Source organism: Cherax quadricarinatus, chromosome 12, assembly GCF_038502225.1.
Source record: "Cherax quadricarinatus isolate ZL_2023a chromosome 12, ASM3850222v1, whole genome shotgun sequence".
In the NCBI taxonomy this organism is placed as follows: domain Eukaryota; kingdom Metazoa; phylum Arthropoda; class Malacostraca; order Decapoda; family Parastacidae; genus Cherax; species Cherax quadricarinatus.
Window position 1 is genome coordinate 45,143,872 of NC_091303.1, and position 27,402 is coordinate 45,171,273.

Consider the following 27,402-nt stretch of genomic DNA (forward strand, 5'->3'; position numbering starts at 1 on the left):
GCAGTTGCATTTGCTAGCCGAGTCCTTACGAAGGCTGAACGTAATTATACAGTAACTGAGCAAGAAGCTTTAGCAATAGTATGGTCTTTAAAGCACTTCCGAGACATTATTTATCAGTACTCTGTTCATGTCTTGACAGACCATGCTCCACTGATACCCTTATTCCAGAACAAACAACCTACTGGAAGGTTAGCTAGATGGACCTTGACTATCCAAGAGTTCAATCCCACCTTTGAGCATTTACCTGGCAAGTCAAATGTAGTCGCAGATGCCTTATCGCGACATGTTAGTATAGTAACTGCAGACCCTCCATTTAGTACTGAAGATGTAAAGAATGCTCAACGAACAGATCCTATGTGGTCTGGTGTGATTCGATTCCTGCTCCAGGAAGATCTTATTCTGCCTGTGAAGCCACCAGCACCCATCAGTGACTTTGTCATGAACTAAGAATTACTGTATCGAACAGCCGAGTTGGGTACTCCTAGCAGAAGAGTATACCAGTTAGTAATTCCACAGTCACTAGTGAATGTAGCCTTACAGCTAGTTCACGATGTACCAGGTGTTGCACACCCTGGTATGGATCGTTCAGTAAAACAAGCCAGATTGAAATACTTTTGGCCTCGTATGGCAACTGATATTTCTGAGTATGTTAAGAAATGTAGTGTCTGCATGCAACATAAAGGCAATGCTAATGGTCCTAATCCAATCCAAGTATATCCAACTACTAGCGAACCGTGGGAAAGAGTTGCGCTAGATTTGTTAACTAATTTCCAATGTTCCCTCCAAGGTAACAAGCATCTGTGTGTTATGGTAGATCATTTCACCAGATATTGTGAGTTAGTTCCTATTGCAGATAAGACTGCCGAGACAGTAGCCAAAGCGTTTAAAGAACGCATTATCTGCAGGCATACCACCCCTAAGTCCCTAGTAACAGATAATGGAGGTGAATTCTGTAATGAGATTCTTGAAAATTTGTGTACCTTATACAAGATCTCTAAATCCACTATTGTTCCTCATCATTCTGCCAGCAATGGGTTAGCGGAACGAACCAATAAGAAAGTACTTGATGTCTTGAGAGCCACTATCAATCCCAACAGTGAAACTTGGGATGAAGTTATACCTGATGTGCAGTGTGCTATAAATTCTGCTTACAATGTTTCTATAGGTGACACTCCACATTATGCATTGTATGGTGTAGATAAACGTTTGCCTTATGAGTTGTTATATTCTAATCCGAAACCAAATTACAACCCTGATGATTTCATAGCAACTCGTACCAGCTTAGCTCAAAGTGTTTTTAGAAGAATCCGTGAAACACTTCATAAATCAACAGCAGAATTTACAAGAGTCGCAAACACTCGAGCAAAGCCATCCAAAATCAAAGTAGGTTCGAGAGTTATGCTGATTAACTTTAACAAAACGTCTGCAATGCCAAAGCTTGATCAAAAGTTTGTTGGTCCTTATCGAGTAGTTGAACACATCACTGGTAATAAGTATAAGGTTAGAGAGATTAGTACTGGTCAGTATAAAGAATCGCATTTAGATCATATGAAGTTAGTATGTGATGATAATGATGTTCCAACCCAGACCAATGTGACAGACTCTGACAATCCTCCTGATCCTGTACTCTCTTCCTCTGATACTCAGTCAGACGGTCAACCTGAATGTCGTTATTCCCTACGTACACGACAGGTATTGAGAAATCCTCAAGTATCATTTGTAACTTCCAATTCAGATTTGCCTCAAATACAGCATGAGTTAGCCAATGCTACAGAGTTTGATCCTCCCAGAGATGACACCCATTCTGCATATGTCAATCTCACCCTAGCAGAGTTGGGGTTAAATGTAAATAACCTGTATAGATGAATAATTACAGTATCAACTTATCAGTATTCAAGAATTTTTTTTTGTGTGTTCATGTTCTCTCTGCGTTCTGAGAGTTAACAGTCTAGATTTGAGTGCACCGAATCTGCCTTTCTGTTAAACACTCTTTCTTTGTATATATTCCTTCCTCAGAATCCGTAGATCACATGAATACAGATCGATCGATCAAAATTTTTTTTTTATCACTTGTAATCTCAACGTTGAGTTCGTTGTTCATTTGTTGAGTTTTAAGTTGTACTATATTATACCTTGTATTGCATTACAGTTTCAGTTACGTAAGCTTCCATTCCAATGTTCTACTTATGTAGGTTATAATGTTTAATTGTTGTGTACTTTGACATTGTATAGAATCAGCCCAAGCCGTATACCTGCCATCTCTAGTTTGTATTAGTTGTATGTCGGGACGACATACGTTAGCGTCGCCGAGCTCTCAGTAGTAGTAACCAGTTACCAGTAACCAGTGTACCGTTGACTCAACGACCAACCGTCTCTGCCTGAGTCACTATCTGAACTCATATTGCGCTGACCTGGCATTATTCAAAGACCCTCTATGGGTACGTGGGCGGCCAGCCAGTCAGTCAGTGTTAGGAGTGTGAGCAAGGAGGCAGGCCACGGCTGTAAGGGCGTTACACACATTATCTGTAATTATACGTACCACCAGCCTACATGAGTATTTCTTACCTAATCCACGTGTCGAACTCCCACATGATAATACTGTGTCTGCAGCACATGACTCATATTGTATCTGCAGCACATGACTCATACTGTGTCTGCAGCATATGGCTCATATTGTATCTGCAGCACATGACTCATATTGTATCTGCAGCACATGACTCATACTGTGTCTGCAGCACATGACTCATGTTGTATCTGCAGCACATGACTCATACTGTGTCTGCAGCACATGACTCATATTGTATCTGCAGCACATGACTCATACTGTGTCTGCAGCACATGACTCACATTGTATCTACATCACATGACTCATATTGCATCTGCTGCACATGACTTATATTGCATCTGTATCACATGACTCATATTGCATCTGCAGCACATGACTCATACTGTGCCTGCAGCACATGACTCATACTGTCTACAGCACATGACTCATATTGTCTGCAGCACATGACTCATACTGTGTCTGCAGCACATGACTCATACTGTGTCTGCAGCACATGAGTCATACTGTGTCAGCAGCAGATGACTCATACTGTGTCTGCAGCACATGAATCATACTGAGTCTGCAGCAAATGATTCTTATTGTATCTGCAGCACATGACTCATACTGTCTACAGCATATGACTCATATTGCATCTACAGCACATGATTCATATTGTATCTACAACACATGATTCATATTGTATCTGCAGCACATGACTCATATTGTATCTACAGCACATGACTCATATTGTATCTGCAGCAGATTACTCATATTGTATCTACAGCACATGACTCATATTGTATGTACAGCACATGATTCATATTGTATCTGCAACACATGACTCATATTGTATCTACAGCACATGACTCATATTGTATCTGCAGCACATGACTCATTGTATCTGTAACACATGACTCATACTATATCTGCAGCACATGATCCATATTGTATCTGTAGCACATGACTCATACTGTGTCTGCAGCACATGACTCATACTGTGTCTGCAGCACATGATTCTTATTGTATCTGCACCACATGACTCATATTGCATCTACAGCACATGACTCATATTGAATCTGCAGCACATGTCTCATATTCGTACTGTGTCTGCAGCACATGGCTCATATTGTGTGTGTCTAGAGCACATGACTCACATTGTATCTACAGTGCATGACTCATATTGTATCTACAGCACTTGACTCATATTGTATCTGCAGCACATGACTCATATTGTATCTGCAGCACATGACTCATATTATATCTGCAGCACATGACTCATATTATATCTGCAGCACATGACTCATACTGTGTCTGCAGCACATGACTCATACTGTGTCTGCAGCACATGACTCATACTGTGTCTGCAGCACATGACTCATACTGTGTCTGCAGCACATGACTCATACTGTGTCTGCAGCACATGACTCATACTGTGTCTGCAGCACATGACTCATACTGTGTCTGCAGCACATGATTCTTATTGTATCTGCACCACATGACTCATATTGTATCTACAGCACATGACTCATATTGTCTGCAGCACATGACTGATATTGAATCTGCAGCACATGACTCATATTCGTACTGTGTCTGCAGCACATGACTCACATTGTGTCTACAGCACATGACTCATATTGTATCTACAGCACATGATTCATATTGTATCTACAGTACATGACTCATATTGTATCTGCAGCACATGACTCATATTGTATCTACAGCACATGACTCATATTGTATCTACAGCACATGATTCATATTGTATCTACAGTACATGACTCATATTGTATCTACAGTACATGACTCATATTGTATCTGCAGCACATGACTCATATTGTATCTGCAGCACATGACTCATATTGTATCTACAGCACTTGACTCATATTGTATCTGCAGCACATGACTCGCACTGTGTGTGCAGCACATGACTCACACTGTGTCTGCATCAAATGACTCACACTGTATCTGCAGCACATGACTCATATTGTTTAAACCCTGCTAGAGGCCCACAGTGAGGGGTAGTCAGTCAGACACGCAGCCTCAGGCAGACAGGACAACACTGCTATTCTCAATATACCAGTTTACTGTCTCAATGATTATCATTTACCGCCTGTACTACACTTACGGACCCTTCACGACATACATGGCTCATTGTTTTGTTGTCTTTGGTGACATGATGAAAGCTGAACCAGCTTAAGCAAGGGGTCCAGTGCTAGAAGTGGTTTTTGCCCTGAATTTTCCATAGAGGAACAAATATTTTTGGTTACATTCAATTTTCCTGATTGCTCTTTTGCTCTCCCTCCCCCCCTCCTCTCTTTCTCCATTGTTTGGTGTAGATTTCTTATGTATTTCTTTATTCCTAACTAACATCCTCTTTCATAACTAATACTCTGCCCCTGACCCGCCCACCTGCACCAGAGCCCTGTGCACCCTACCATCGTTCATATACACTCACCACGGGTACAGCGGAGAGCGGAGGCTCGCTGTCGCTGTCTGCGATGCGCTGCGCCTTCTTCCAGATGTGCAACATAAGCTTGTAGGTGGAGTCTCTGGAGAGGAGAGAGCCGAAGACGTAGCTCTTGCCGTCCAACATATGAAGACCAACAGCATTGGGGATGATCTTGGCTGTCCTCTCCTTCTGAATCGTCGCCACCTGCGTCACCGGGATCATCAGCTGTAAGAACAACACTGCTAGAAACGGAGACCTGTGCACTGACAAGGACAATATTTTATGATAAGATGAACAAAGCTCAAAGTTGAAGGGGCCTGAATTTGATTCCCAGGAGGGTAAGATGAATAAGCAAGTTCCCTTACACCTGCTATTCCTCTTCACCTAATAGTATCTTGATATTAGCCGATCGTCGTGGTGCTTCACTACATACAGGATCTGGCTTTGAAATAACCTGAAGTGGAAAAGCAGCTCTTAGCCTATAGATTCCAAAGCGTGCAAAATAACTTAGGGATCGTGGGCACTGATGAGAACAATGGTCAAACACAGGAAAGTTACAAATGACAAAGACAACTTTTTAAGCTATGTTGGAAAATTATTTTACTGGCGATAATGAATGTCGTCCATCTTGTGACATGTCTGTGTGATAGCTCGTCCATCTTGTGACATGTCTGTGTGATAGCTCGTCCATCTTGTGACATGTCTGTGTGATAGCTCGTCCATCTTGTGACATGTCTGTGTGATAGCAGGGAAATACAGTTAGCTTTTGCATGATAAAAAGACACAAACTGCAATTTAGGAAACTGATAGTGATGAAGTTTTACCTGTATAACAGGCATTTTAAAGTCAGTAGAGAACACTGGAGGCAAACACAATATAGGAGGGAGGAGAGGTGCTAGACGGAGTAAAGAGAGCAACACTGGAGCAGCAGTCAGTTCGGTGCTCCGTGATACAATGATTGTGTAAATAAATTGCCAAGGATTTAGCCAGGTGAAGGGGCCTACAGGGCAATTAATTTTTGCTTTTTTGTTTACCGTCAGATTTCCTTCAGTGTTGGTGCACAAGACGAAGTATTTTCTCTAGTTCCTGTAAATATTTGTCAATAAGATACCTCAAACAACAACTGAGAAAAGACTGAGAAAGGACTGATTTACTGAAAATGCCCTTTGGCAGTAAGGCATTCCTATATGGGACGACGTAAGGTTGTTTGGACACTTGGTGCCGAGAGAACAATGCTTATACGAATTTCTGATGGATTCCTTTCCTCTAAATATCTTACCTTTATTTCACAAAAAAATAAAGTTTGTTAGTTCTTGGAATGCTGCAAAAAATCTGCCCTTTACTCTCACATAAATCCCAAAATATTTGGAATGTTTCCAAAAAATTACCATCAGAAATTAGAGAAATCATTATTTTACAATTTCTGTGAATATTATTCCACTTAATTAAGTAATAAAGGCGTACCTTAGCGAAATAAGTGAATAAGTTGCTTCTCAGATATTGGCCTGGAGCGCCGGCCGGCCCGCCGTCTCGAATTTTCTTTTTTTTTTTTTTTGTCGCGAAAATCGCGTTTGTTTCGATGTGTTTCTTAGTAAACTGATGTTCTAGTGATATTATCCTCTTCAACACACCGTTTTCTCTTACTCAAAGACGACATGGAGACGAGTAACTCATTTATATCGAAATATTGGTTGTGGTCTCACACCATATTACGGCCTATTTTATTCATTCTAGAGTATATAACATGTTTGTATGTTATTTATAGTGTTTATTATATCCTATTAGATCAATTATGATAGATAAATAAGACGCAGAGTTTATATAAGCTGATATAAACGCAATAATGAAGTGATTTCTGCTGCCTGTCACTGGAGCGGGAATACTGGCGGTGTTCCCAGATGCTTCCTGATTGGCTAGAAGTCTACGTATAAGCTCCGCCTACTGTTTTACGATGCCAAATAGTCAATTACTATTATATAAGAAAGAATAATGCAAGAAAAAGCGATAAAAAACAAGGAAAAAGTTCCCAAAAATATATGGGCTGTGAGCAGACTCGCTACCCACATCGCCTTCACCATACCTGATATAAATGACTATAATTTCTTGTAGAAACGTCGTAGAACATTGTGTTGCCAAAGAGTTAAGCAATTTTTCTATATGAATAACTCAATTTCCATAATTTTTCGATTTTTTTTTTTGGGAGCGCGCAAATAATTGCCTGATAGGCCCCTGAAAATTCCTTTTGTACTCTGGACGATAGCGAAGAATGGCTAAATTAGCACCAGCATATTTCATGATGTGTATTACAAGGCATAACGTGTGCGTTGTTCCAGTCATCTACTCTGGAGGAATACTCGTGAACACTAGCTGCTAAACCTCTGGAAGTTCCAACAACGTAGACTTTGCCGCAACCCCCACAAGAAGCCTATAAATTCTCATGGTTCTTCATAAAACTGATAACAATTATTCTCATTCAAATTCAAATTCAAAGTTTATTCTCTATAAGGATTACAATGCTGAGTTTACAGAATTTGGTTATTGTATTGTTTACATGTAGTAAAATAATAATTACAGAGTGTACCACTAGAACATCTAGCATGGCTAGGCATTTCGGGCAGACTTATATTAAATCTTAAGTTTAAAATATTACAAAATTATGAGGTAAGTTGGTATTATGGCTAAGTGACTAAATACTAGTTTGTGAGTTTAGCAATGTGAATGCTTTTGTTTTGGCACTACATAGTTTCAGTATTGGAGTATCACAGGCCAACTTATGACTAGTTAAGATTCATTATTTTAAGAATGAGATTGATATTTCTGTTTATGGTCAAATGGGTGAGTGAGTGTGAGTGTGAACCACCAGGTGGTATTTGTGTAATTAGTTGACAGGGTGTATCAGGGAGATAAGATGTTTTCTGATGGTAGTTTTGAAGGTGATGAATGTGTCTGCAGTTCTAGAGTTTTCAGGTAGGGTGTTCCAGATTTTAGGGCCTTTGACATACATTGAATTTTTGTAAAGGTTTAGTCGGACACGGGGAATGTCATAGAGATGTTTGTGTCTGGTGTTATGCCTGTGGGTTCTGTCACAACTATCAAGAAAGCATTTTAGGTCAAGGTTAATATTGGAATTTAAGGTCCAGTAGATGTAGATTGCACAGTAGTAAGTGTGGATGTACAGAACAGGGAGTAAGTTTAGATCTATGAAGAGTGGGGGGGGGGGTGTTGCCAGGGATGGGATTTAGCGATTATTCTTACTGCGGCTTTTTGTTGGGTTATTATTGGCTTTAGGTGTGTTGCTGCAGTTGAACCCCAAGCACAGATAGCATAGGTGAGGTATGGATATATAAGTGAATGGTATAGTGTGAGAAGGGCAGTTTGCGGCACGTAGTATCGTATCTTGGAGAGGATCCCAACCGCTTTGGATACTTTTTTGTTTATGTGTTGGATATGGGTGCTGAAATTCAGGTTGTTGTCGAGGTATAGGCCTAGGAATTTGCCCTCATTATGTCTGGCAATTAGAGTGTTGTCGATCTTAATGTTAATTTGCGCATCTCCTTCTCTGCTACCAAACATAATGTAGTAGGTTTTGTCAGTGTTAAGCGTAAGTTTATTGGCTGTCATCCAAGTCGATATTTTGATCAGCTCTTCGTTAACAATGGTGTTGAGGGTGACAAGATTAGGGTGAGAGATGACATAAGTCGTGTTGTCAGCAAAGAGAATGGGGTTCAGGTGTCGAGATACGTTTGGAAGATCATTGATGTATATGAGGAAGAGCAGGGGCCCAAGGACACTTCCCTGTGGAACTCCAGTATCAAGTGGCCATGTTGTTGATGCTGTGTCTTTAATGTAGCCCGGTGGCCTGGTGGCTAAAGCTCCCACTTCACACACGGAGGGCCCGGGTTCGATTCCCGGCGGATGGAAACATTTCGACACGTTTCCTTACACCTATTGTCCTGTTCACCTAGCAGCAAATAGGTACCTGGGTGTTAGTCGACTGGTGTGGGTCGCATCCTGGGGGACAAGATTAAGGACCCCAATGGAAATAAGTTAGACAGTCCTCGATGACGCACTGACTTTCTTGGGTTACCCTGGGTGGCTAACCCTCCGGGGTTAAAAATCCGAACGAAATCTTATCTTATCTTATCTTATCTTATACCTATTAGTAAGGTAAGATTTGAAATATGCAAGCGCATGGCCTCTTATACCATAATGGTCAAGTTTGTGGAGTAGGATGCCGTGGTCTACTGTGTCAAAAGCTTTTCTTAGGTCAATAAAAATTCCTAGTGGATATTCCTTATTTTCCAATGCTGTGTAAAGCAGATCTAGCATTTTTATGATTGCATCGTTAGTGCTTTTATTTTTCCTGAATCCAAACTGGCAGGGGTTGAGTATGTTTTGTGCTGTTATAAATGAATATAGTCTCCTGTGCACGAGTTTCTCAAAGATTTTGGATAGCAATGGTAAGTTTGATATTGGCCTATAGTTGTTTAAATCTGTAGGGTCACCACCTTTATGTATTGGTGTAACCCTTGCCGTCTTGAGTAGTTTCGGGAAGGTGCTAGTTTCTAGTGACTTGTTAAAAAGTAATGAGATAGCATGCGAGAGGACATGGGCCGCTCGCTTGTACAATAATGATGGGACATGAGACAGATTCCCTGAGTTATTTTTAAGTGACTTTATAATCTCGGTGACTTCCGTGGGCTCAGTTGGTGCAAGATAGAAGGAATTTGGGAAATTCCCATCTAGTTAGTCCCCGGCATGGGCATTGGTACGTGGGATTTTATTGGCAAGATTAGATCCTATGGTTGAGAAGAAGTCGTTTATCTTGTTAGCTGTGTCAGTGGGATGCAGTGGTGTTTCATTAGGTTTAGTTAGGATAATATTCTTGTTTTTTTCAGTTTGTGGGTCCCTAGAATCTGAGAGAGTGTTTTCCAGGTCTTTTTTTATATCTCCTCTTATGTCAGTGAATCTACTGGAGTAGTATAGTTGTTTGGCTTTCTTTATTACTTTGGTGAGGACTGATGAATAGTGTTTAAGAATATCTTTGTGTATTAAGCCCTGTCTATATTGCTTTTCATATTAGTGTTTCTTATCAGTGGATTTCAGAATGGTGCTGATTAGCCATGGGCAACCAAGCCGTTTGTTTGTGATCTGTTTCGTTTTTATAGGACAATGTTTGTTGTATAGTCTAAGTAATTTGTTAAGAAAAATGTCTCTCCAGTCATCAATACCATTGGCCTTGGAGAATTCTGTAGGCCAGTCAACAGTCTCTAGGTCAGCTGTGAACTTCCATAATGAGGCCTCATCATGGAGTCTAAATGAAACTTTGTTGTATTCAAGTGGTGGTTTACTAATGTTTGTCAAGAGGATGGTAGGATAGTGATCTGTAGTGCTATCTGTGATTATCCCTGATGAGATCAATCATCTTGAGTGCCAATAGTGCCACTCCTCCCTCCCCCCCACATTAAATTAACAAGCATACTCGCTCAATTAACGACACACTGTAAACAATTATGTGTTGAGATATCCTACATCAGCAGCCGTAACGTTGTCAAGGTGACGCTAGCTGCCCTTGGTATCGTTTTCTAGTTCACCATGAGACTTACCGAGCAGACTATCACTGTACACCGTACGAGGATCACTCATAAACTTAACTTACCCGTATCGTGTAGTAATTCAGTCGATTTAATTGAATTATGTATCATATTAAGATCTTCACATAGGACGACACCTTGTGCGAACAAGTATACGGACAACACATTCCCCAAAGGAAAACACTGATTTACTACACACCATTTAAAGAAAGTTTCTCGATGTATGGGGCAGAGTGAACTGGGATAGAGCTCCCTCCCAGCTCTATCCCAGCTGAATCCCAGCACCCACCCAGCTCAATATCAGTTCCCTCCCACTTACCTGGCAGCTCCCTGGTACTTTCCTCCCAGGTTGTGGAGATGATGTTTGTACCATGATTCCATAATGTTGGTGTGTCAAGTATAACATCCACCATCACACGAGACTTATTAATCCTACTGACTACACGAAGTAATGAAGAATGATTTATTGGAAGATGATAGTGTCATGAAAAAGAAATGACTTGGTCACTAATATAGGAAGAAATGACTGGGCCTGTATTTCAGGAAGCGCTAAATCAGTATGAAGAAAAGTTACAAGGTTGCGCTAGAAAATGGTTTCCAGAGCAAAAGTATATATTACAGTTAGACGCTAAAAAATAGTGAAGATATTCTCAGTGACTGAAAGAGAAGAGGAGACTCGATAACCTCTCAAAAACTAGTGAAAAAAAGACAATTTGAAAAATAAGTTCTTATTAGAACAAAATTTGGCTCTGTGTAGAGCTTCTTCAAAACATGTCTCTATAAAGCTTTACACAGAGCCAAACGTTACTTCAATAAAAGCTTTATCTACAGCGACTACTACTGTCAACAGTACGTCATTTATCCAACATGTGAGGCCATACGAAGATATGAAAAAAATAATAAACATTTGTTGATACTTCTAAGAGAAAGAACAAGAGGACACATATAAAGTATTTTGTGTCTGACAGTTGTGGAACCATCGACTGGAATAAAAGACAAAGTAGAGAGTGTTGAAACCACTGAGAACTTGAATCACTACGAGTATTTCTGTCGCAACACGATCTGGGAAAGGCGTCTCAGTGACTCACTAAGTCAGCTGCCACTACGTGAACGCACTCAACAGTACTAACAGAGGAGTGCGACCTATATTTCTGATACTTAAATATCACCACTGAAGCCAATCAGAAGAAGCATCGAAACTAATTACCCAAAACCAAGACATACCTTCGCTATGACACATCAACTTAAAAGTTGAAAGATAATCAAAAGAGACATTATTTATGACACAGATCAATATCCCAAGATATTCCATTAACTGAAGTCTGAAGCCCCTCTGAAGTTGTCTTAAATTATCAGCTGATTACATGAGACGTTCATAAATTATCACATGAAAACCAGCACAGTATTGAACTTTCCATCATCACTTAAATGCCTGAGCTTGCTACCATCTGCAGCTCACAAGACTGCCATCCCCACGAGCCCCTTTGGGGCGGGGCAGATGGCAGACCAGAGGCCTAGCTTCTCCCTACGAGCCCCGTGAGGGCGGTGAATGTGGCTAGGCCTAGGGACAGTTGGTCCCAAAGATGAGGGGGTACTTGTACCTCCTCCCATGGGAGACTTAAGTCTCGAGACACTCCCCAGATAGGGAGCCAAGGCCGGGTCACCACTACTTGGAAAAGACCCGGGCCGGGAGAATACCGGCGAATAAAAAAAAAAAAAAAAAAAAAATCACTTAAATAATATTGACACAGTGACGCTACACAGCCAAAAATAAATGAACATTTTCCCTATGTAAGATAAACTAACTTTTGAAGCCGATCATAAGATACAAATAAAATTGGCAAATTTAACCTAATATAATGCAAAATCATTGTGAAACTCATTTGATAAAAACGCATCAGTGCAAAAAGTTTGAAGCAGAGCCGAAGACACATTCTCCAGTAATTCCACAGGATCTGATAATTCCTGGGGGTTACCAGGCAAGGATAACAGAGAGACTGAGATAATGTTTTGCAACTTGATATATACACAGTTCAATCCGGATGTATCTCTTAGTAAGATATATCACTGTTGAAGGTGTGAAGCCGATCTGACGAGGCATTCACAAATTATTGTTTCAAAATCAATACTTCAATTTTCTCAATTCTTTCAATAAAATAAACAAACTGGTACTTATACAGAACAAAGTTAACCAAAATATTTCACTAAGATATACCAACATTCAGAGTTTGAAGCCAGTCAGAAGTTTCATTCCGCAGTTAACTAATTTGTTTAATATAATTAGCAAATTAAAACTTACACAGAGCAAAATTAATGGAAGCTTCTTGAGCAAAGTCACCGAAGCTTCAAGCTTGAAGCTGATCAATAGTAACATTTCGCATTCCAACGACTTAAAATTTATTGTGTTAATAAATAGCGAATTTTTATCGTCTCCGTCAAAACTGAGATCTATGTTATATAAAAAATTGAACCATTAAAGTTGGAAACATCGTCAAGTTATTTATTGGAAAAAATCACCACCGTTACTAATATATAACTGACAGTCTGGTCAAATATGGCAGCGAGGCGGGGGAAGCTTGAAGCTGTCCTGGAGAGTAGAGGCGGGGGAAGCTTGAAGCTGTCCTGGAGAGTAGAGGCGGGGGAAGCTTGAAGCTGTCCTGGAGAGTAGAGGCGGGGGAAGCTTGAAGCTGTCCTGGAGAGTAGAGGCGGGGGAAGCTTGAAGCTGTCCAGGAGAGTAGAGGCGGGGGAAGCTTGAAGCTGTCCTGGAGAGTAGAGGCGGGGGAAGCTTGAAGCTGTCCTGGAGAGTAGAGGCGGGGGAAGCTTGAAGCTGTCCTGGAGAGTAGAGGCGGGGGAAGCTTGAAGCTGTCCAGGAGAGTAGAGGCGGGGGAAGCTTGAAGCTGTCCTGGAGAGTAGAGGCGGGGGAAGCTTGAAGCTGTCCTGGAGAGTAGAGGCGGGGGAAGCTTGAAGCTGTCCTGGAGAGTAGAGGCGGGGGAAGCTTGAAGCTGTCCAGGAGAGTAGAGGCGGGGGAAGCTTGAAGCTGTCCTGGAGAGTAGAGGCGGGGGAAGCTTGAAGCTGTCCTGGAGAGTAGAGGCGGGGGAAGCTTGAAGCTGTCCTGGAGAGTAGAGGCGGGGGAAGCTTGAAGCTGTCCAGGAGAGTAGAGGCGGGGGAAGCTTGAAGCTGTCCAGGAGAGTAGAGGCGGGGGAAGCTTGAAGCTGTCCTGGAGAGTAGAGGCGGGGGAAGCTTGAAGCTGTCCTGGAGAGTAGAGGCGGGGGAAGCTTGAAGCTGTCCTGGAGAGTAGAGGCGGGGGAAGCTTGAAGCTGTCCAGGAGAGTAGAGGCGGGGGAAGCTTGAAGCTGTCCTGGAGAGTAGAGGCGGGGGAAGCTTGAAGCTGTCCTGGAGAGTAGAGGCGGGGGAAGCTTGAAGCTGTCCTGGAGAGTAGAGGCGGGGGAAGCTTGAAGCTGTCCTGGAGAGTAGAGGAGGGGGAAGCTTGAAGCTGTCCAGGAGAGTAGAGGCGGGGGAAGCTTGAAGCTGTCCTGGAGAGTAGAGGCGGGGGAAGCTTGAAGCTGTCCTGGAGAGTAGAGGCGGGGGAAGCTTGAAGCTGTCCTGGAGAGTAGAGGCGGGGGAAGCTTGAAGCTGTCCTGGAAAGTAGAGGCGGGGGAAGCTTGAAGCTGTCCTGGAAAGTAGAGGCGGGGGAAGCTTGAAGCTGTCCTGGAGAGTAGAGGCGGGGGAAGCTTGAAGATGTCCAGGAGAGTAGAGGCGGGGGAAGCTTGAAGATGGCCAGGAGAGTAGAGGCAGGGGAAGCTTGAAGCTGTCCTGGAGAGTAGAGGCGGGGGAAGCTTGAAGATGTCCAGGAGAGTAGAGGCGGGGGAAGCTTGAAGCTGTCCTGGAGAGTAGAGGCGGGGGAAGCTTGAAGCTGTCCTGGAGAGTAGAGGCGGGGGAAGCTTGAAGCTGTCCTGGAGAGTAGAGGCGGGGGAAGCTTGAAGCTGTCCTGGAGAGTAGAGGCGGGGGAAGCTTGAAGCTGTCCTGGAGAGTAGAGGCGGGGGAAGCTTGAAGCTGTCCTGGAAAGTATAGGCGGGGGAAGCTTGAAGCTGTCCGGGAGAGTAGAGGCGGGGGAAGCTTGAAGCTGTCCTGGAGAGTAGAGGCGGGGGAAGCTTGAAGCTGTCCTGGAGAGTAGAGGCGGGGGAAGCTTGAAGCTGTCCTGGAGAGTAGAGGCGGGGGAAGCTTGAAGCTGTCCTGGAGAGTAGAGGCGGGGGAAGCTTGAAGCTGTCCTGGAGAGTAGAGGCGGGGGAAGCTTGAAGCTGTCCTGGAGAGTAGAGGCCGGGGAAGCTTGAAGCTGTACTGGAGAGTAGAGGCGGGGGAAGCTTGAAGCTGTCCTGGAGAGTAGAGGCGGGGGAAGCTTGAAGCTGTCCTGGAGAGTAGAGGCGGGGGAAGCTTGAAGCTGTCCTGGAAAGTATAGGCGGGGGAAGCTTGAAGCTGTCCGGGAGAGTAGAGGCGGGGGAAGCTTGAAGCTGTCCTGGAGAGTAGAGGCGGGGGAAGCTTGAAGCTGTCCTGGAGAGTAGAGGCGGGGGAAGCTTGAAGCTGTCCTGGAGAGTAGAGGCGGGGGAAGCTTGAAGCTGTCCTGGAGAGTAGAGGCGGGGGAAGCTTGAAGCTGTCCTGGAGAGTAGAGGCGGGGGAAGCTTGAAGCTGTCCTGGAGAGTAGAGGCCGGGGAAGCTTGAAGCTGTACTGGAGAGTAGAGGCGGGGGAAGCTTGAAGCTGTCCTGGAGAGTAGAGGCGGGGGAAGCTTGAAGCTGTCCTGGAGAGTAGAGGCGGGGGAAGCTTGAAGCTGTCCAGGAGAGTAGAGGCGGGGGAAGCTTGAAGCTGTCCTGGAGAGTAGAGGCGGGGGAAGCTTGAAGCTGTCCAGGAGAGTAGAGGCGGAGGAAGCTTGAAGCTGTCCTGGAGAGTAGAGGCCGGGGAAGCTTGAAGCAGTCCAGGAGAGTAGAGGCGGGGGAAGCTTGAAGCTGTCCAGGAGAGTAGAGGCGGGGGAAGCTTGAAGCTGTCCTGGAGAGTAGAGGCCGGGGAAGCTTGAAGCTGTCCTGGAGAGTAGAGGCGGGGGAAGCTTGAAGCTGTCCAGGAGAGCAGAGGCCGGGGAAGCTTGAAGCTGTCCTGGAGAGTAGAGGCGGGGGAAGCTTGAAGCTGTCCTGGAGAGTAGAGGCGGGGGAAGCTTGAAGCTGTCCAGGAGAGTAGAGGCGGGGGAAGCTTGAAGCTGTCCTGGAGAGTAGAGGCGGGGGAAGCTTGAAGCTGTCCTGGAGAGTAGAGGCGGGGGAAGCTTGAAGCTGTCCAGGAGAGTAGAAGCGGGGGAAGCTTGAAGCTGTCCTGGAGAGTAGAGGCGGGGGAAGCTTGAAGCTGTCCTGGAGAGTAGAGGCGGGGGAAGCTTGAAGCTGTCCTGGAGAGTAGAGGCGGGGGAAGCTTGAAGCTGTCCTGGAGAGTAGAGGAGGGGGAAGCTTGAAGCTGTCCAGGAGAGTAGAGGCGGGGGAAGCTTGAAGCTGTCCTGGAGAGTAGAGGCGGGGGAAGCTTGAAGCTGTCCTGGAGAGTAGAGGCGGGGGAAGCTTGAAGCTGTCCTGGAGAGTAGAGGCGGGGGAAGCTTGAAGCTGTCCTGGATAGTAGAGGCGGGGGAAGCTTGAAGCTGTCCTGGAAAGTAGAGGCGGGGGAAGCTTGAAGCTGTCCTGGAGAGTAGAGGCGGGGGAAGCTTGAAGATGTCCAGGAGAGTAGAGGCGGGGGAAGCTTGAAGATGGCCAGGAGAGTAGAGGCAGGGGAAGCTTGAAGCTGTCCTGGAGAGTAGAGGCGGGGGAAGCTTGAAGATGTCCAGGAGAGTAGAGGCGGGGGAAGCTTGAAGCTGTCCTGGAGAGTAGAGGCGGGGGAAGCTTGAAGCTGTCCTGGAGAGTAGAGGCGGGGGAAGCTTGAAGCTGTCCTGGAGAGTAGAGGCGGGGGAAGCTTGAAGCTGTCCTGGAGAGTAGAGGCGGGGGAAGCTTGAAGCTGTCCTGGAGAGTAGAGGCGGGGGAAGCTTGAAGCTGTCCTGGAAAGTAGAGGCGGGGGAAGCTTGAAGCTGTCCGGGAGAGTAGAGGCGGGGGAAGCTTGAAGCTGTCCTGGAGAGTAGAGGCGGGGGAAGCTTGAAGCTGTCCTGGAGAGTAGAGGCGGGGGAAGCTTGAAGCTGTCCTGGAGAGTAGAGGCGGGGGAAGCTTGAAGCTGTCCTGGAGAGTAGAGGCGGGGGAAGCTTGAAGCTGTCCTGGAGAGTAGAGGCGGGGGAAGCTTGAAGCTGTCCTGGAGAGTAGAGGCGGGGGAAGCTTGAAGCTGTCCTGGAGAGTAGAGGCCGGGGAAGCTTGAAGCTGTACTGGAGAGTAGAGGCGGGGGAAGCTTGAAGCTGTCCTGGAGAGTAGAGGCGGGGGAAGCTTGAAGCTGTCATGGAGAGTAGAGGCGGGGGAAGCTTGAAGCTGTCCAGGAGAGTAGAGGCGGGGGAAGCTTGAAGCTGTCCTGGAGAGTAGAGGCGGGGGAAGCTTGAAGCTGTCCAGGAGAGTAGAGGCGGAGGAAGCTTGAAGCTGTCCTGGAGAGTAGAGGCCGGGGAAGCTTGAAGCTGTCCAGGAGAGTAGAGGCGGGGGAAGCTTGAAGCTGTCCAGGAGAGTAGAGGCGGGGGAAGCTTGAAGCTGTCCTGGAGAGTAGAGGCCGGGGAAGCTTGAAGCTGTCCTGGAGAGTAGAGGCGGGGGAAGCTTGAAGCTGTCCAGGAGAGCAGAGGCCGGGGAAGCTTGAAGCTGTCCTGGAGAGTAGAGGCGGGGGAAGCTTGAAGCTGTCCTGGAGAGTAGAGGCGGGGGAAGCTTGAAGCTGTCCAGGAGAGTAGAGGCGGGGGAAGCTTGAAGCTGTCCTGGAGAGTAGAGGCGGGGGAAGCTTGAAGCTGTCCTGGAGAGTAGAGGCGGGGGAAGCTTGAAGATGTCCAGGAGAGTAGAGGCGGGGGAAGCTTGAAGCTGTCCAGGAGAGTAGAGGCGGGGGAAGCTTGAAGCTGTCCAGGAGAGTAGAGGCGGGGGAAGCTTGAAGATGTCCAGGAGAGTAGAGGCGGGGGAAGCTTGAAGCTGTCCAGGAGAGTAGAGGCGGGGGAAGCTTGAAGCTGTCCTGGAGAGTAGAGGCGGGGGAAGCTTGAAGCTGTCCTGGAGAGTAGAGGCGGGGGAAGCTTGAAGATGTCCAGGAGAGTAGAGGCGGGGGAAGCTTGAAGCTGTCCTGGAGAGTAGAGGCGGGGGAAGCTTGAAGCTGTCCAGGAGAGTAGAGGCGGGGGAAGCTTGAAGCTGTCCAGGAGAGTAGAGGCGGGGGAAGCTTGAAGCTGTCCTGGAGAGTAGAGGCGGGGGAAGCTTGAAGCTGTCCTGGAGAGTAGAGGCGGGGGAAGCTTGAAGCTGTCCTGGAGAGTAGAGGCGGGGGAAGCTTGAAGCTGTCCTGGAGAGTAGAGGCGGGGGAAGCTTGAAGCTGTCCTGGAGAGTAGAGGCGGGGGAAGCTTGAAGCTGTCCAGGAGAGTAGAGTCGGGGGAAGCTTGAAGCTGTCCAGGAGAGTAGAGGCGCTTGAAGCTGTACTGGAGAGAAGAGGCGGGGGAAGCTTGAAGCTGTCCAGGAGAGTAGAGGCGGGGGAAGCTTGAAGCTGTCCACGAGAGTAGAGGCGGGGGAAGCTTGAAGCTGTCCAGGAGAGTAGAGGCGGGGGAAGCTTGAAGCTGTCCAGGAGAGTAGAAGCGGGGGAAGCTTGAAGCTGTCCAGGAGAGTATAGGCGGGGGAAGCTTGAAGCTGTCCAGGAGAGTAGAGGCGGGGAAGCTTAAAGCTGTCCAGGAGAGTATAGGCGGGGGAAGCTTGAAGCTGTCCAGGAGAGTAGAGGCGGAGGAAGCTTGAAGCTGTCCAGGAGAGTAGAGGCGGGGGAAGCTTGAAGCTGTCCAGGAGAGTAGAGGCGGGGGAAGCTTGAAGCTGTCCAGGAGAGTAGAGGCGGGGGAAGCTTGAAGCTGTCCAGGAGAGTATAGGCGGGGGAAACTTGAAGATGTCCAGGAGAGAAGACTCGGGGAAGCTTGAAGCTTGAAGCTGTCCAGGAGAGTATAGACGGGGGAAGCTTAAAGCTGTCCAGGAGAGTAGAGGCAGGGGAAGCTTAAAGCTGTCCAAGAGAGTATAGGCGGGGGAAGCTTGAAGCTGTCCAGGAGAGTAGAGGCGGGGGAAGCTTGAAGCTGTCCAGGAGAGTAGAGGCGGGGGAAGCTTGAAGCTGTCCTGGAGAGTAGAGGCGCGGGAAGCTTGAAGCTGTCCAGGAGAGTAGAGGCGGGGAAGCTTGAAGCTGTCCAGGAGAGTAGAGGCGGGGGAAGCTTAAAGCTGTCCAGGAGAGTAGAGGCGGGGGAAGCTTGAAGCTGTCCAGGAGAGTAGAGCCGGGGGAAGCTTGAAGATGTCCAGGAGAGTAGAGGCGGGGGAAGCTTGAAGATGTCCAGGAGAGTAGAGGCGGGGGAAGCTTGAAGCTGTCCAGGAGAGTAGAGGCGGGGGAAGCTTGAAGATGTCCAGGAGAGTAGAGGCGGGGGAAGCTTGAAGCTGTCCAGGAGAGTATAGACGGGGGAAGCTTAAAGCTGTCCAGGAGAGTAGAGGCAGGGGAAGCTTAAAGCTGTCCAGGAGAGTATAGGCGGGGGAAGCTTGAAGCTGTCCAGGAGAGTAGAGGCGGGGGAAGCTTGAAGCTGTCCAGGAGAGTAGAGGCGGGGAAAGCTTGAAGCTGTCCTGGAGAGTAGAGGCGGGGGAAGCTTGAAGCTGTCCAGGAGAGTAGAGGCGGGGAAGCTTGAAGCTGTCCAGGAGAGTAGAGGCGGGGAAGCTTAAAGCTGTCCAGGAGAGTAGAGGCGGGGGAAGCTTGAAGCTGTCCAGGAGAGTAGAGCCGGGGGAAGCTTGAAGCTGTCCAGGAGAGTAGAGGCGGGGGAAGCTTGAAGCTGTCCAGGAGAGTAGAGGCGGGGGAAGCTTGAAGCTGTCCAGGAGAGTATAGGCGGGAGAAGCTTGAAGCTGTCCAGGAGAGTAGAGGCGGGGGAAGCTTAAAGCTGTCCAGGAGAGTATAGGCGGGGGAAGCTTGAAGTTGTCCAGGAGAGTAGAGGCGGGGGAAGCTTGAAGCTGTCCAGGAGAGTAGAGGCGGGGGAAGCTTGAAGATGTCCAGGAGAGTAGAGGCGGGGGAAGCTTGAAGCTGTCCAGGAGAGTAGAGGCGGGGGAAGCTTGAAGATGTCCAGGAGAGTAGAGGCGGGGGAAGCTTTTAGATGTCCAGGAGAGTAGAGGCGGGGAAAGCTTGAAGCTGTCCAGGAGAGTAGAGGCGGGGGAAGCTTGAAGATGTCCAGGAGAGTAGAGGCGGGGGAAGCTTGAAGATGTCCAGGAGAGTAGAGGCGGGGGAAGCTTGAAGCTGTGCAGGAGAGTAGAGGCGGGGGAAGCTTGAAGATGTCCAGGAGAGTAGAGGCGGGGGAAGCTTGAAGCTGTCCAGGACAGTAGAGGCGGGGGAAGCTTGAAGATGTCCAGGAGAGTAGAGGCGGGGGAAGCTTGAAGATGTCCAGGAGAGTAGAGGCGGGGGAAGCTTGAAGATGTCCAGGAGAGTAGAGGCGGGGGAAGCTTGAAGATGTCCAGGAGAGTAGAGGCGGGGAAAGCTTGAAGATGTCCAGGAGAGTAGAGGCGGGGGAAGCTTGAATATGTCCAGGAGAGTAGAGGCGGGGGAAGCTTGAAGATGTCCAGGAGAGTAGAGGCGGGGGAAGCTTGAAGTTGTCCAGGAGAGTAGAGGCGGGGGAAGCTTGAAGCTGTCCAGGAGAGTAGAGGCGGGGGAAGCTTGAAGCTGTCCAGGAGAGTAGAGGCGGGGGAAGCTTGAAGATGTCCAGGAGAGTAGAGGCGGGGGAAGCTTGAAGCTGTCCAGGAGAGTAGAGGCGGGGGAAGCTTGAAGCTATCCAGGAGAGTAGAGGCGGGGGAAGCTTGAAGATGTCCAGGAGAGTAGAGGCGGGGGAAGCTTGAAGATGTCCAAGAGAGTAGAGGCGGGGAAAGCTTGAAGATGTCCAGGAGAGTAGAGGCGGGGGAAGCTTGAAGCTGTCCAGGAGAGTAGAGGCGGGGGAAGCTTGAAGCTGTCCAGGAGAGTAGAGGCGGGGGAAGCTTGAAGATGTCCAGGAGAGTAGAGGCGGGGGAAGCTTGAAGCTGTCCAGGAGAGTAGAGGCGGGGGAAGCTTGAAGCTATCCAGGAGAGTAGAGGCGGGGGAAGCTTGAAGATGTCCAGGAGAGTAGAGGCGGGGGAAGCTTGAAGATGTCCATGAGAGTAGAGGCGGGGGAAGCTTGAAGATGTCCAGGAGAGTAGAGGCGGGGGAAGCTTGAAGCTGTCCAGGAGAGTAGAGGCGGGGGAAGCTTGAAGCTGTCCATGAGAGTAGAGGCGGGGGAAGCTTGAAGATGTCCAGGAGAGTAGAGGCGGGGGAAGCTTGAAGCTGTCCAGGAGAGTAGAGGCGGGGGAAGCTTGAAGCTGTCCAGGAGAGTAGAGGCGGGGGAAGCTTGAAGATGTCCAGGAGAGTAGAGGCGGGGGAAGCTTGAAGCTGTCCAGGAGAGTAGAGGCGGGGGAAGCTTGAAGATGTCCAGGAGAGTAGAGGCGGGGGAAGCTTGAAGCTGTCCAGGAGAGTAGAGGCGGGGGAAGCTTGAAGCTGTCCAGGAGAGTAGAGGCGGGGGAAGCTTGAAGATGTCCAGGAGAGTAGAGGCGGGGGAAGCTTGAAGATGTCCAGGAGAGTAGAGGCGGGGGAAGCTTGAAGATGTCCAGGAGAGTAGAGGCGGGGGAAGCTTGAAGCTGTCCAGGAGAGTAGAGGCGGGGGAAGCTTGAAGATGTCCAGGAGAGTAGAGGCGGGGGAAGCTTGAAGCTGTCCAGGAGAGTAGAGGCGGGGGAAGCTTGAAGCTGTCCAGGAGAGTAGAGGCGGGCTGTAACTGATTTCATCAACAATATGAACAACACACTTCTCATACCAACAATAACTAAACCAACCAGGCTCACTGAAACAAGTGCAACTATAATAGACCACATATGGACCAATATACTAGCCCCCCTTAAATCAGTTATAATCACAGATAGCACTACTGACCACTACCCAACCTTCCTCTTGACAAACATTAGTAAACCACCACTTGAATACAACAAAGTCTCATTTAGACTCCATGATGAGGCCTCAATAAGGAAGTTCACAGCTGACCTAGAGACTGTTGACTGGCCTACAGAATTCTCCAAGGCCAATGGTACTGATGACTGGAGAGACATTTTTCTTAACAAATTACTTAGACTATACAACAAACATTGTCCTATAAAAACGAAACAGATCACAAACAAACGGCTTGGTTGCCCATGGCTAACCAGCACCATTCTGAAATCCATTGATAAGAAACACCAATATGAAAAGCAATATAGACAGGGCTTAATACACAAAGATATTCTTAAACACTATTCATCAGTCCTCACCAAAGTAATAAAGAAAGCCAAACAACTATACTACTCCAGTAGATTCACTGACACAAGAGGAGATATAAAAAAGACCTGGAAAACACTCTCAGATTCTAGGGACCCACAAACTGAAAAAAAAACAAGAATATTGTCCTAACTAAACCTAATGAAACACCACTGCATCCCACTGACACAGCTAACAAGATAAACGACTTCTTCTCAACCATAGGTTCTAATCTCGCCAATAAAATCCCACGTACCAATGCCCATGCCGGGGACTACCTAGATGGGAATTTCCCAAATTCCTTCTATTTTGCACCAACTGAGCCCACGGAAGTCACCGAGATTATAAAGTCACTTAAAAATAACTCAGGGAATCTGTCTCATGTCCCACCATTATTGTACAAGAGAGTGACCCATGTCCTCTCGCATATTATCTCATTACTTTTTAACAAGTCACTAGAAACTAGCACCTTCCCGAAATTACTCAAGACGGCAAGGGTTACACCAATACATAAAGGTGGTGACCCTACAGATTTAAACAACTATAGGCCAATATCAAACTTACCATTGCTATCCAAAATCTTTGAGAAACTCGTGCACTGTATTCATTTATAACGTCACAAAACATACTCAACCCCTGCCAATTTGGATTCAGGAAAAATAAAAGCACTAACGATGCAATCATAAAAATGCTAGATCTGCTTTACACAGCATTGGAAAATAAGGAATATCCACTAGGAATTTTTATTGACCTAAGAAAAGCTTTTGACCCAGTAGACCATGGCATCCTACTCCACAAACTTGACCATTATGGTATAAGAGGCCATGCGCTTGCATATTTCAAATCTTACCTTACTAATAGGTATCAGTATGTCACCATTAAAGACACAGCATCAACAACACAGCCACTTGATACTGGAGTTCCGCAGGGAAGTGTCCTTGGTCCCCTGCTCTTCCTCATATACATCAATGATCTTCCAAACGTATCTCGACACCTGAACCCCATTCTCTTTGCTGACGACACGACTTATGTCACCTCTCACCCTAATCTTGCCACCCTCAACACCATTGTTAATGAGGAGCTGATCAAAATATCGACTTGGATGACAGCCAATAAACTTATGCTTAACGTTGACAAAACCTACTACATTATGTTTGGTAGCAGAGCAGGAGACGCGCAAATTAACATTAAGATCGACAACACTCTAATTGCCAGGCATAATGAGGGCAAATTCCTAGGCCTATACCTCGACAACAACCTGAACTTCAGCACCCATATCCAACACATAACCAAAAAAGTATTCAAAACGGTTGGGATCCTCTCCAAGATACGATACTACGTGCCGCAAACTGCCCTTCTCACACTATACCATTCACTTATATATCCATACCTCACCTATGCTATCTGTGCTTGTGGTTCAACTGCAGCAACCCACCTAAAGCCAATAATAACTCAACAAAAAGCTGCAGTAAGAATAATCACTAAATCCCATCCCTGGCAACACACCCCCCACTCTCCATAGATCTAAACTTACTCCCTGTTCAGTACATCCACACTTACTACTGTGCAATCTACATCTACAGGACCTTAAATTCCAATATTAACCTTGACCTAAAACGCTTTCTTGATAGTTGTGACATAACCCACAGGCATAACACCAGACACAAACATCTCTATGACATTCCCCGTGTCCGACTAAACCTTTACAAAAATTCAATGTATGTCAAAGGCCCTAAAATCTGGAACACCCTACCTGAAAATTCCAAAACTGCAGACACATTCATCACCTTCAAAACTACCATCAGAAAACATCTTATCTCCCTGATACACCCTGTCAACTAATAATACGAATACCACCTGGTGGTTCACACTCACACTCACTCACCCATTTGACCATAAACAGAAATATCAATCTCAATCTCAAAATAATGAATCTTAACTAGTCATAAGTTGGCCTGTGATACTCCAATACTGAAACTATGTATAGTGCCAAAACAAAAGCATTCACATTGCTAAACTCACAACTAGTATTTAGTCACTTATCCATAATACCAACTTACCTCATAATTTTGTAATATTTTAAACTTAAGATTTAATATAAGTCTGCCCGAAATGCCTAGCCATGCTAGGTGTTCTAGTGGTACACTCTGTAATTATTATTTTACTACATGTAAACCACACAATAACCAAATTCTATAAACTCAGCATTGTAATCCTTATAGAGAATATACTTTGAATTGAATTGAATTGAATTGAATTCTCGCTCGTATAGCAGACACTGTGTTAACGCATGTGCGGTAGGCCTACTGTGTCTCACGTTTCTCTCTGAGGCCGGCGGCCTAGGCACTTTAGATCTGGTGCACAGGTGAGACGGCCGTGTGAGGCTGCTGCTTCTGATGTTCTCTTAGTACAATAAACTGTAAGAACTGAGTGAGTGAATGTTCAGTAGTTCATACGTAATTACATTAGGAATCAGAAAGTTATTCCTTAAGGGATACCTCCAGAGGTTACAGGAATTTTTTTTCTTCCTCCAGTTTTCTCGTATATAACTTGAGAATGTCTTATATGATCGGCTTCAACCTTTTAACACATGCCCGTCTAATAGAGGCATAACATGTTAAGTTATGTACTGGATGCCATACTGTTTGCACCATTATTCAGCTTTTAAAGACTGAAGACTCAGGAAAGAAACGTAAACAGTTATTTCAGGGAAACAAGACAACAACATTCTCGAAATAAAGCTGATAAATTGGCACCTATTGTCTCCAGTGACACTGTCAGCACTGGTGTACCAGTGGTGGAGGCAGGATGTACCAGTGGTAGAGGCAGGATGTACCAGTGGTGGAGGAAGAATGCACCAGTGAGAGGCAGGATGCACCAGTGCTGGAGGAAGGATGCACAAGTGGTGGAGGCACAATGCACCAGTGGTGGAGGCAGGATGTACAAGTGGTGGAGGCAGGATGTACCAGTGGTACAGGCAGGATGTACCAGTGGTGGGGGCAGGATGTACCAGTGGTGGAGGCAGGATGTACCAGTGGTGGAGGCAGGATGCACCAGTGAGAGGCAGGATGCACCAGTGGTGGAGGAAGGATGCACAAGTGGTGGAGGCACGATGCACCAGTGGTGGAGGCAGGATGCACAAGTGGTGGAGGCAGGATGTACCAGTGGTAGAGGCAGTATGTACCAGTGGTGGGGGCAGGATGTACCAGTGGTGGAGGCAGGATGTACCAGTGGTGGAGGTAGGATGCACCAGTGAGAGGCAGGATGCACCAGTGGTGGAGGAAGGATGCACAAGTGGTGGAGGCACGATGCACCAGTGGTAGAGGCAGGATGCACCAGTGGTGGAGACAGGATGCACCAGTGGAGAAGGCAGGATGCACCAGTGGTGGAGGCAGAATGCACCAGTGATGGAGGCAGGATGCACCAGTGAGAGGCAGGATGCGCCAGTGGTGGAGGAAGGATGTATAAGTGGTGGAGGCACGATGCACCAGTAGTGGAGGCAGGATGTACCTGTGGTGGAGGCGGGATGCACCAGTGGTGGAGGAAGTATGCACCAGTGGTAGAGGCAGGATGCAACAGTAGAGACGGGATGCACCAGTGGTGAAGGCAGGATGCACCTGTGGTGGAGGCAGGATGTACCAGTGATGGAGGCAGGATGCACCAGTGATGGATGCAGGATGCACCAGTGTTGGAGGCAGGATGCACTAGTAGTGGAGACAGGATGTACCAGTGATGGAGGCAGGATGCACCAGTGATGGAGGCAGGATGCACCTGTGGTGGAGGCAGGATGTACCAGTGATGGAGGCAGGATGCACCAGTTGAGGCAGGATGCACCTGTGGTGGAGGCAGGATGCACCTGTGGTGGAGGCAGGATGCACCAGTGGTGGAGGCAGGATGCACCAGTGGTGGAGGCAGGATGCACCAGTGGTGGAGGCAGGATGCACCTGTGGTGGAGGCAGGATGCACCAGTGGTGGAGGCAGGATGCACCAGTGATGGAGGCAGGATGCACCAGTGATGGATGCAGGATCATCAGAGATGGAGGCAGAATGCACCAGTGGTGGGGGCAGGATGCACCAGTGGTGGGGGCAGGATGCACCTGTGGTGGAGGCAGGATGCATCAGTGGTGGAGGCAGGTTGCACTAGTAGTAGAGGAAGGATCATCAGTGATGGAGGCAGGATACACCTGTGGTAGAGGCAGGATGCACCAGTGATGGAGGCAGGATGCAAAAGTGATGGTGGCAGGTTGCACTAGTAGTGGAGGAAGGATCATCAGTGATGGAGGCAGGATGCACGAGTGGTGGAGGCAGTATGTACCAGTGGTGGAGGCAGGATGCACCCGTGGTGGAGGCAGGATGCACCAGTGATGGAGGAAGGATCATCAGTGATGGAGGCAGGATGCACCAGTGGTGAAGGCAGGATGTACCAGTGGTGGAGGCAGGATGCACCAGTGGTGGAGGCAGGATGTACCAGTGACGGATAAAGGGTCATCAGTGATGGATGCAGGCTGCACCAGTGGTGGAGGCAGGATGCACCAGTGGTGGAGGCAGGATGCACCAGTGATGGAGGAAGGATCATCAGTGATGGAAGCAGGATGTACCAGTGGTGGGGGCAGGATGCACCAGTGGTGGAGGCAGGATGCACCAGTGATGGAGGAAGGGTCATCAGTGATGGAGGCAGGATGCACCAGTGGTGGGGGCAGGATGCACCAGTGGTGGTGGCACGATGCACCTGTGGTGGAGGCAGAATGCACCAGTGGTGGAGACAGGATGCACCAGTGGTAAAGGCAGGGTGCACCAGTGGAGACAGGATGCACCAGTGGTGGAAGCAGGATGTGCCTGTGGTGGAGGCAAGATGCACCAATGCTGGAGGCAGGATGCACCAGTGATAGGGGCAGGATGCACCAGTGGTGGAGGGAGGATGCACCAGTGGTGTAGGCAGGATGAACCAGTGGTGTATGCAGGATGCATTAGTGGTGTAGGAGGATGCACCAGTGGTGTAGGCAGGATGCACCAGTGGTGAAGGCAGGATGCACCAATGATGGAAGCTGAATGGACCAGTGGTAGAGGCAGGATGCACCAATGATGGAAGCAGAATGGACCAGTGGTGGAAGAAGGATGCACCATTGGTGGAGGCAGGATGCACTAGTGGTGGAAGAAGGATATTCCATTGGTGAAAGCAGGACGTTCCAGTGGTGAAAGCAGAATACTCCAGTGGTGAAAGCAGGATACTCCATCGGTGAAAGCAGGATACATCAATCGTGAAAGTAGGACGCACCGTAGGGATAGCATGACACACCAGTGGTGAAAGAAGAATGAACCAGTTGTGAAAGCAGGATGTACCAGTGGCGAAAACAGAATGAACCAGT

The 27,402-nt window shown here is 47.4% G+C and overlaps 1 protein-coding gene across 1 annotated transcript in view; it reads right to left on the reverse strand.

The window, feature by feature from the left end:
* The window catches only part of LOC128686674 (uncharacterized), a 445,607-nt gene that overhangs the window by 81,962 nt on the left and 336,243 nt on the right, over positions 1-27,402 (reverse strand). Inside the window, exon 5 of the mRNA XM_053773696.2 lies at positions 5,001-5,219. Within this exon, the coding sequence (XP_053629671.2) occupies positions 5,001-5,219 (219 nt within the window). The remainder of the gene's footprint in view (positions 1-5,000; positions 5,220-27,402) is intronic.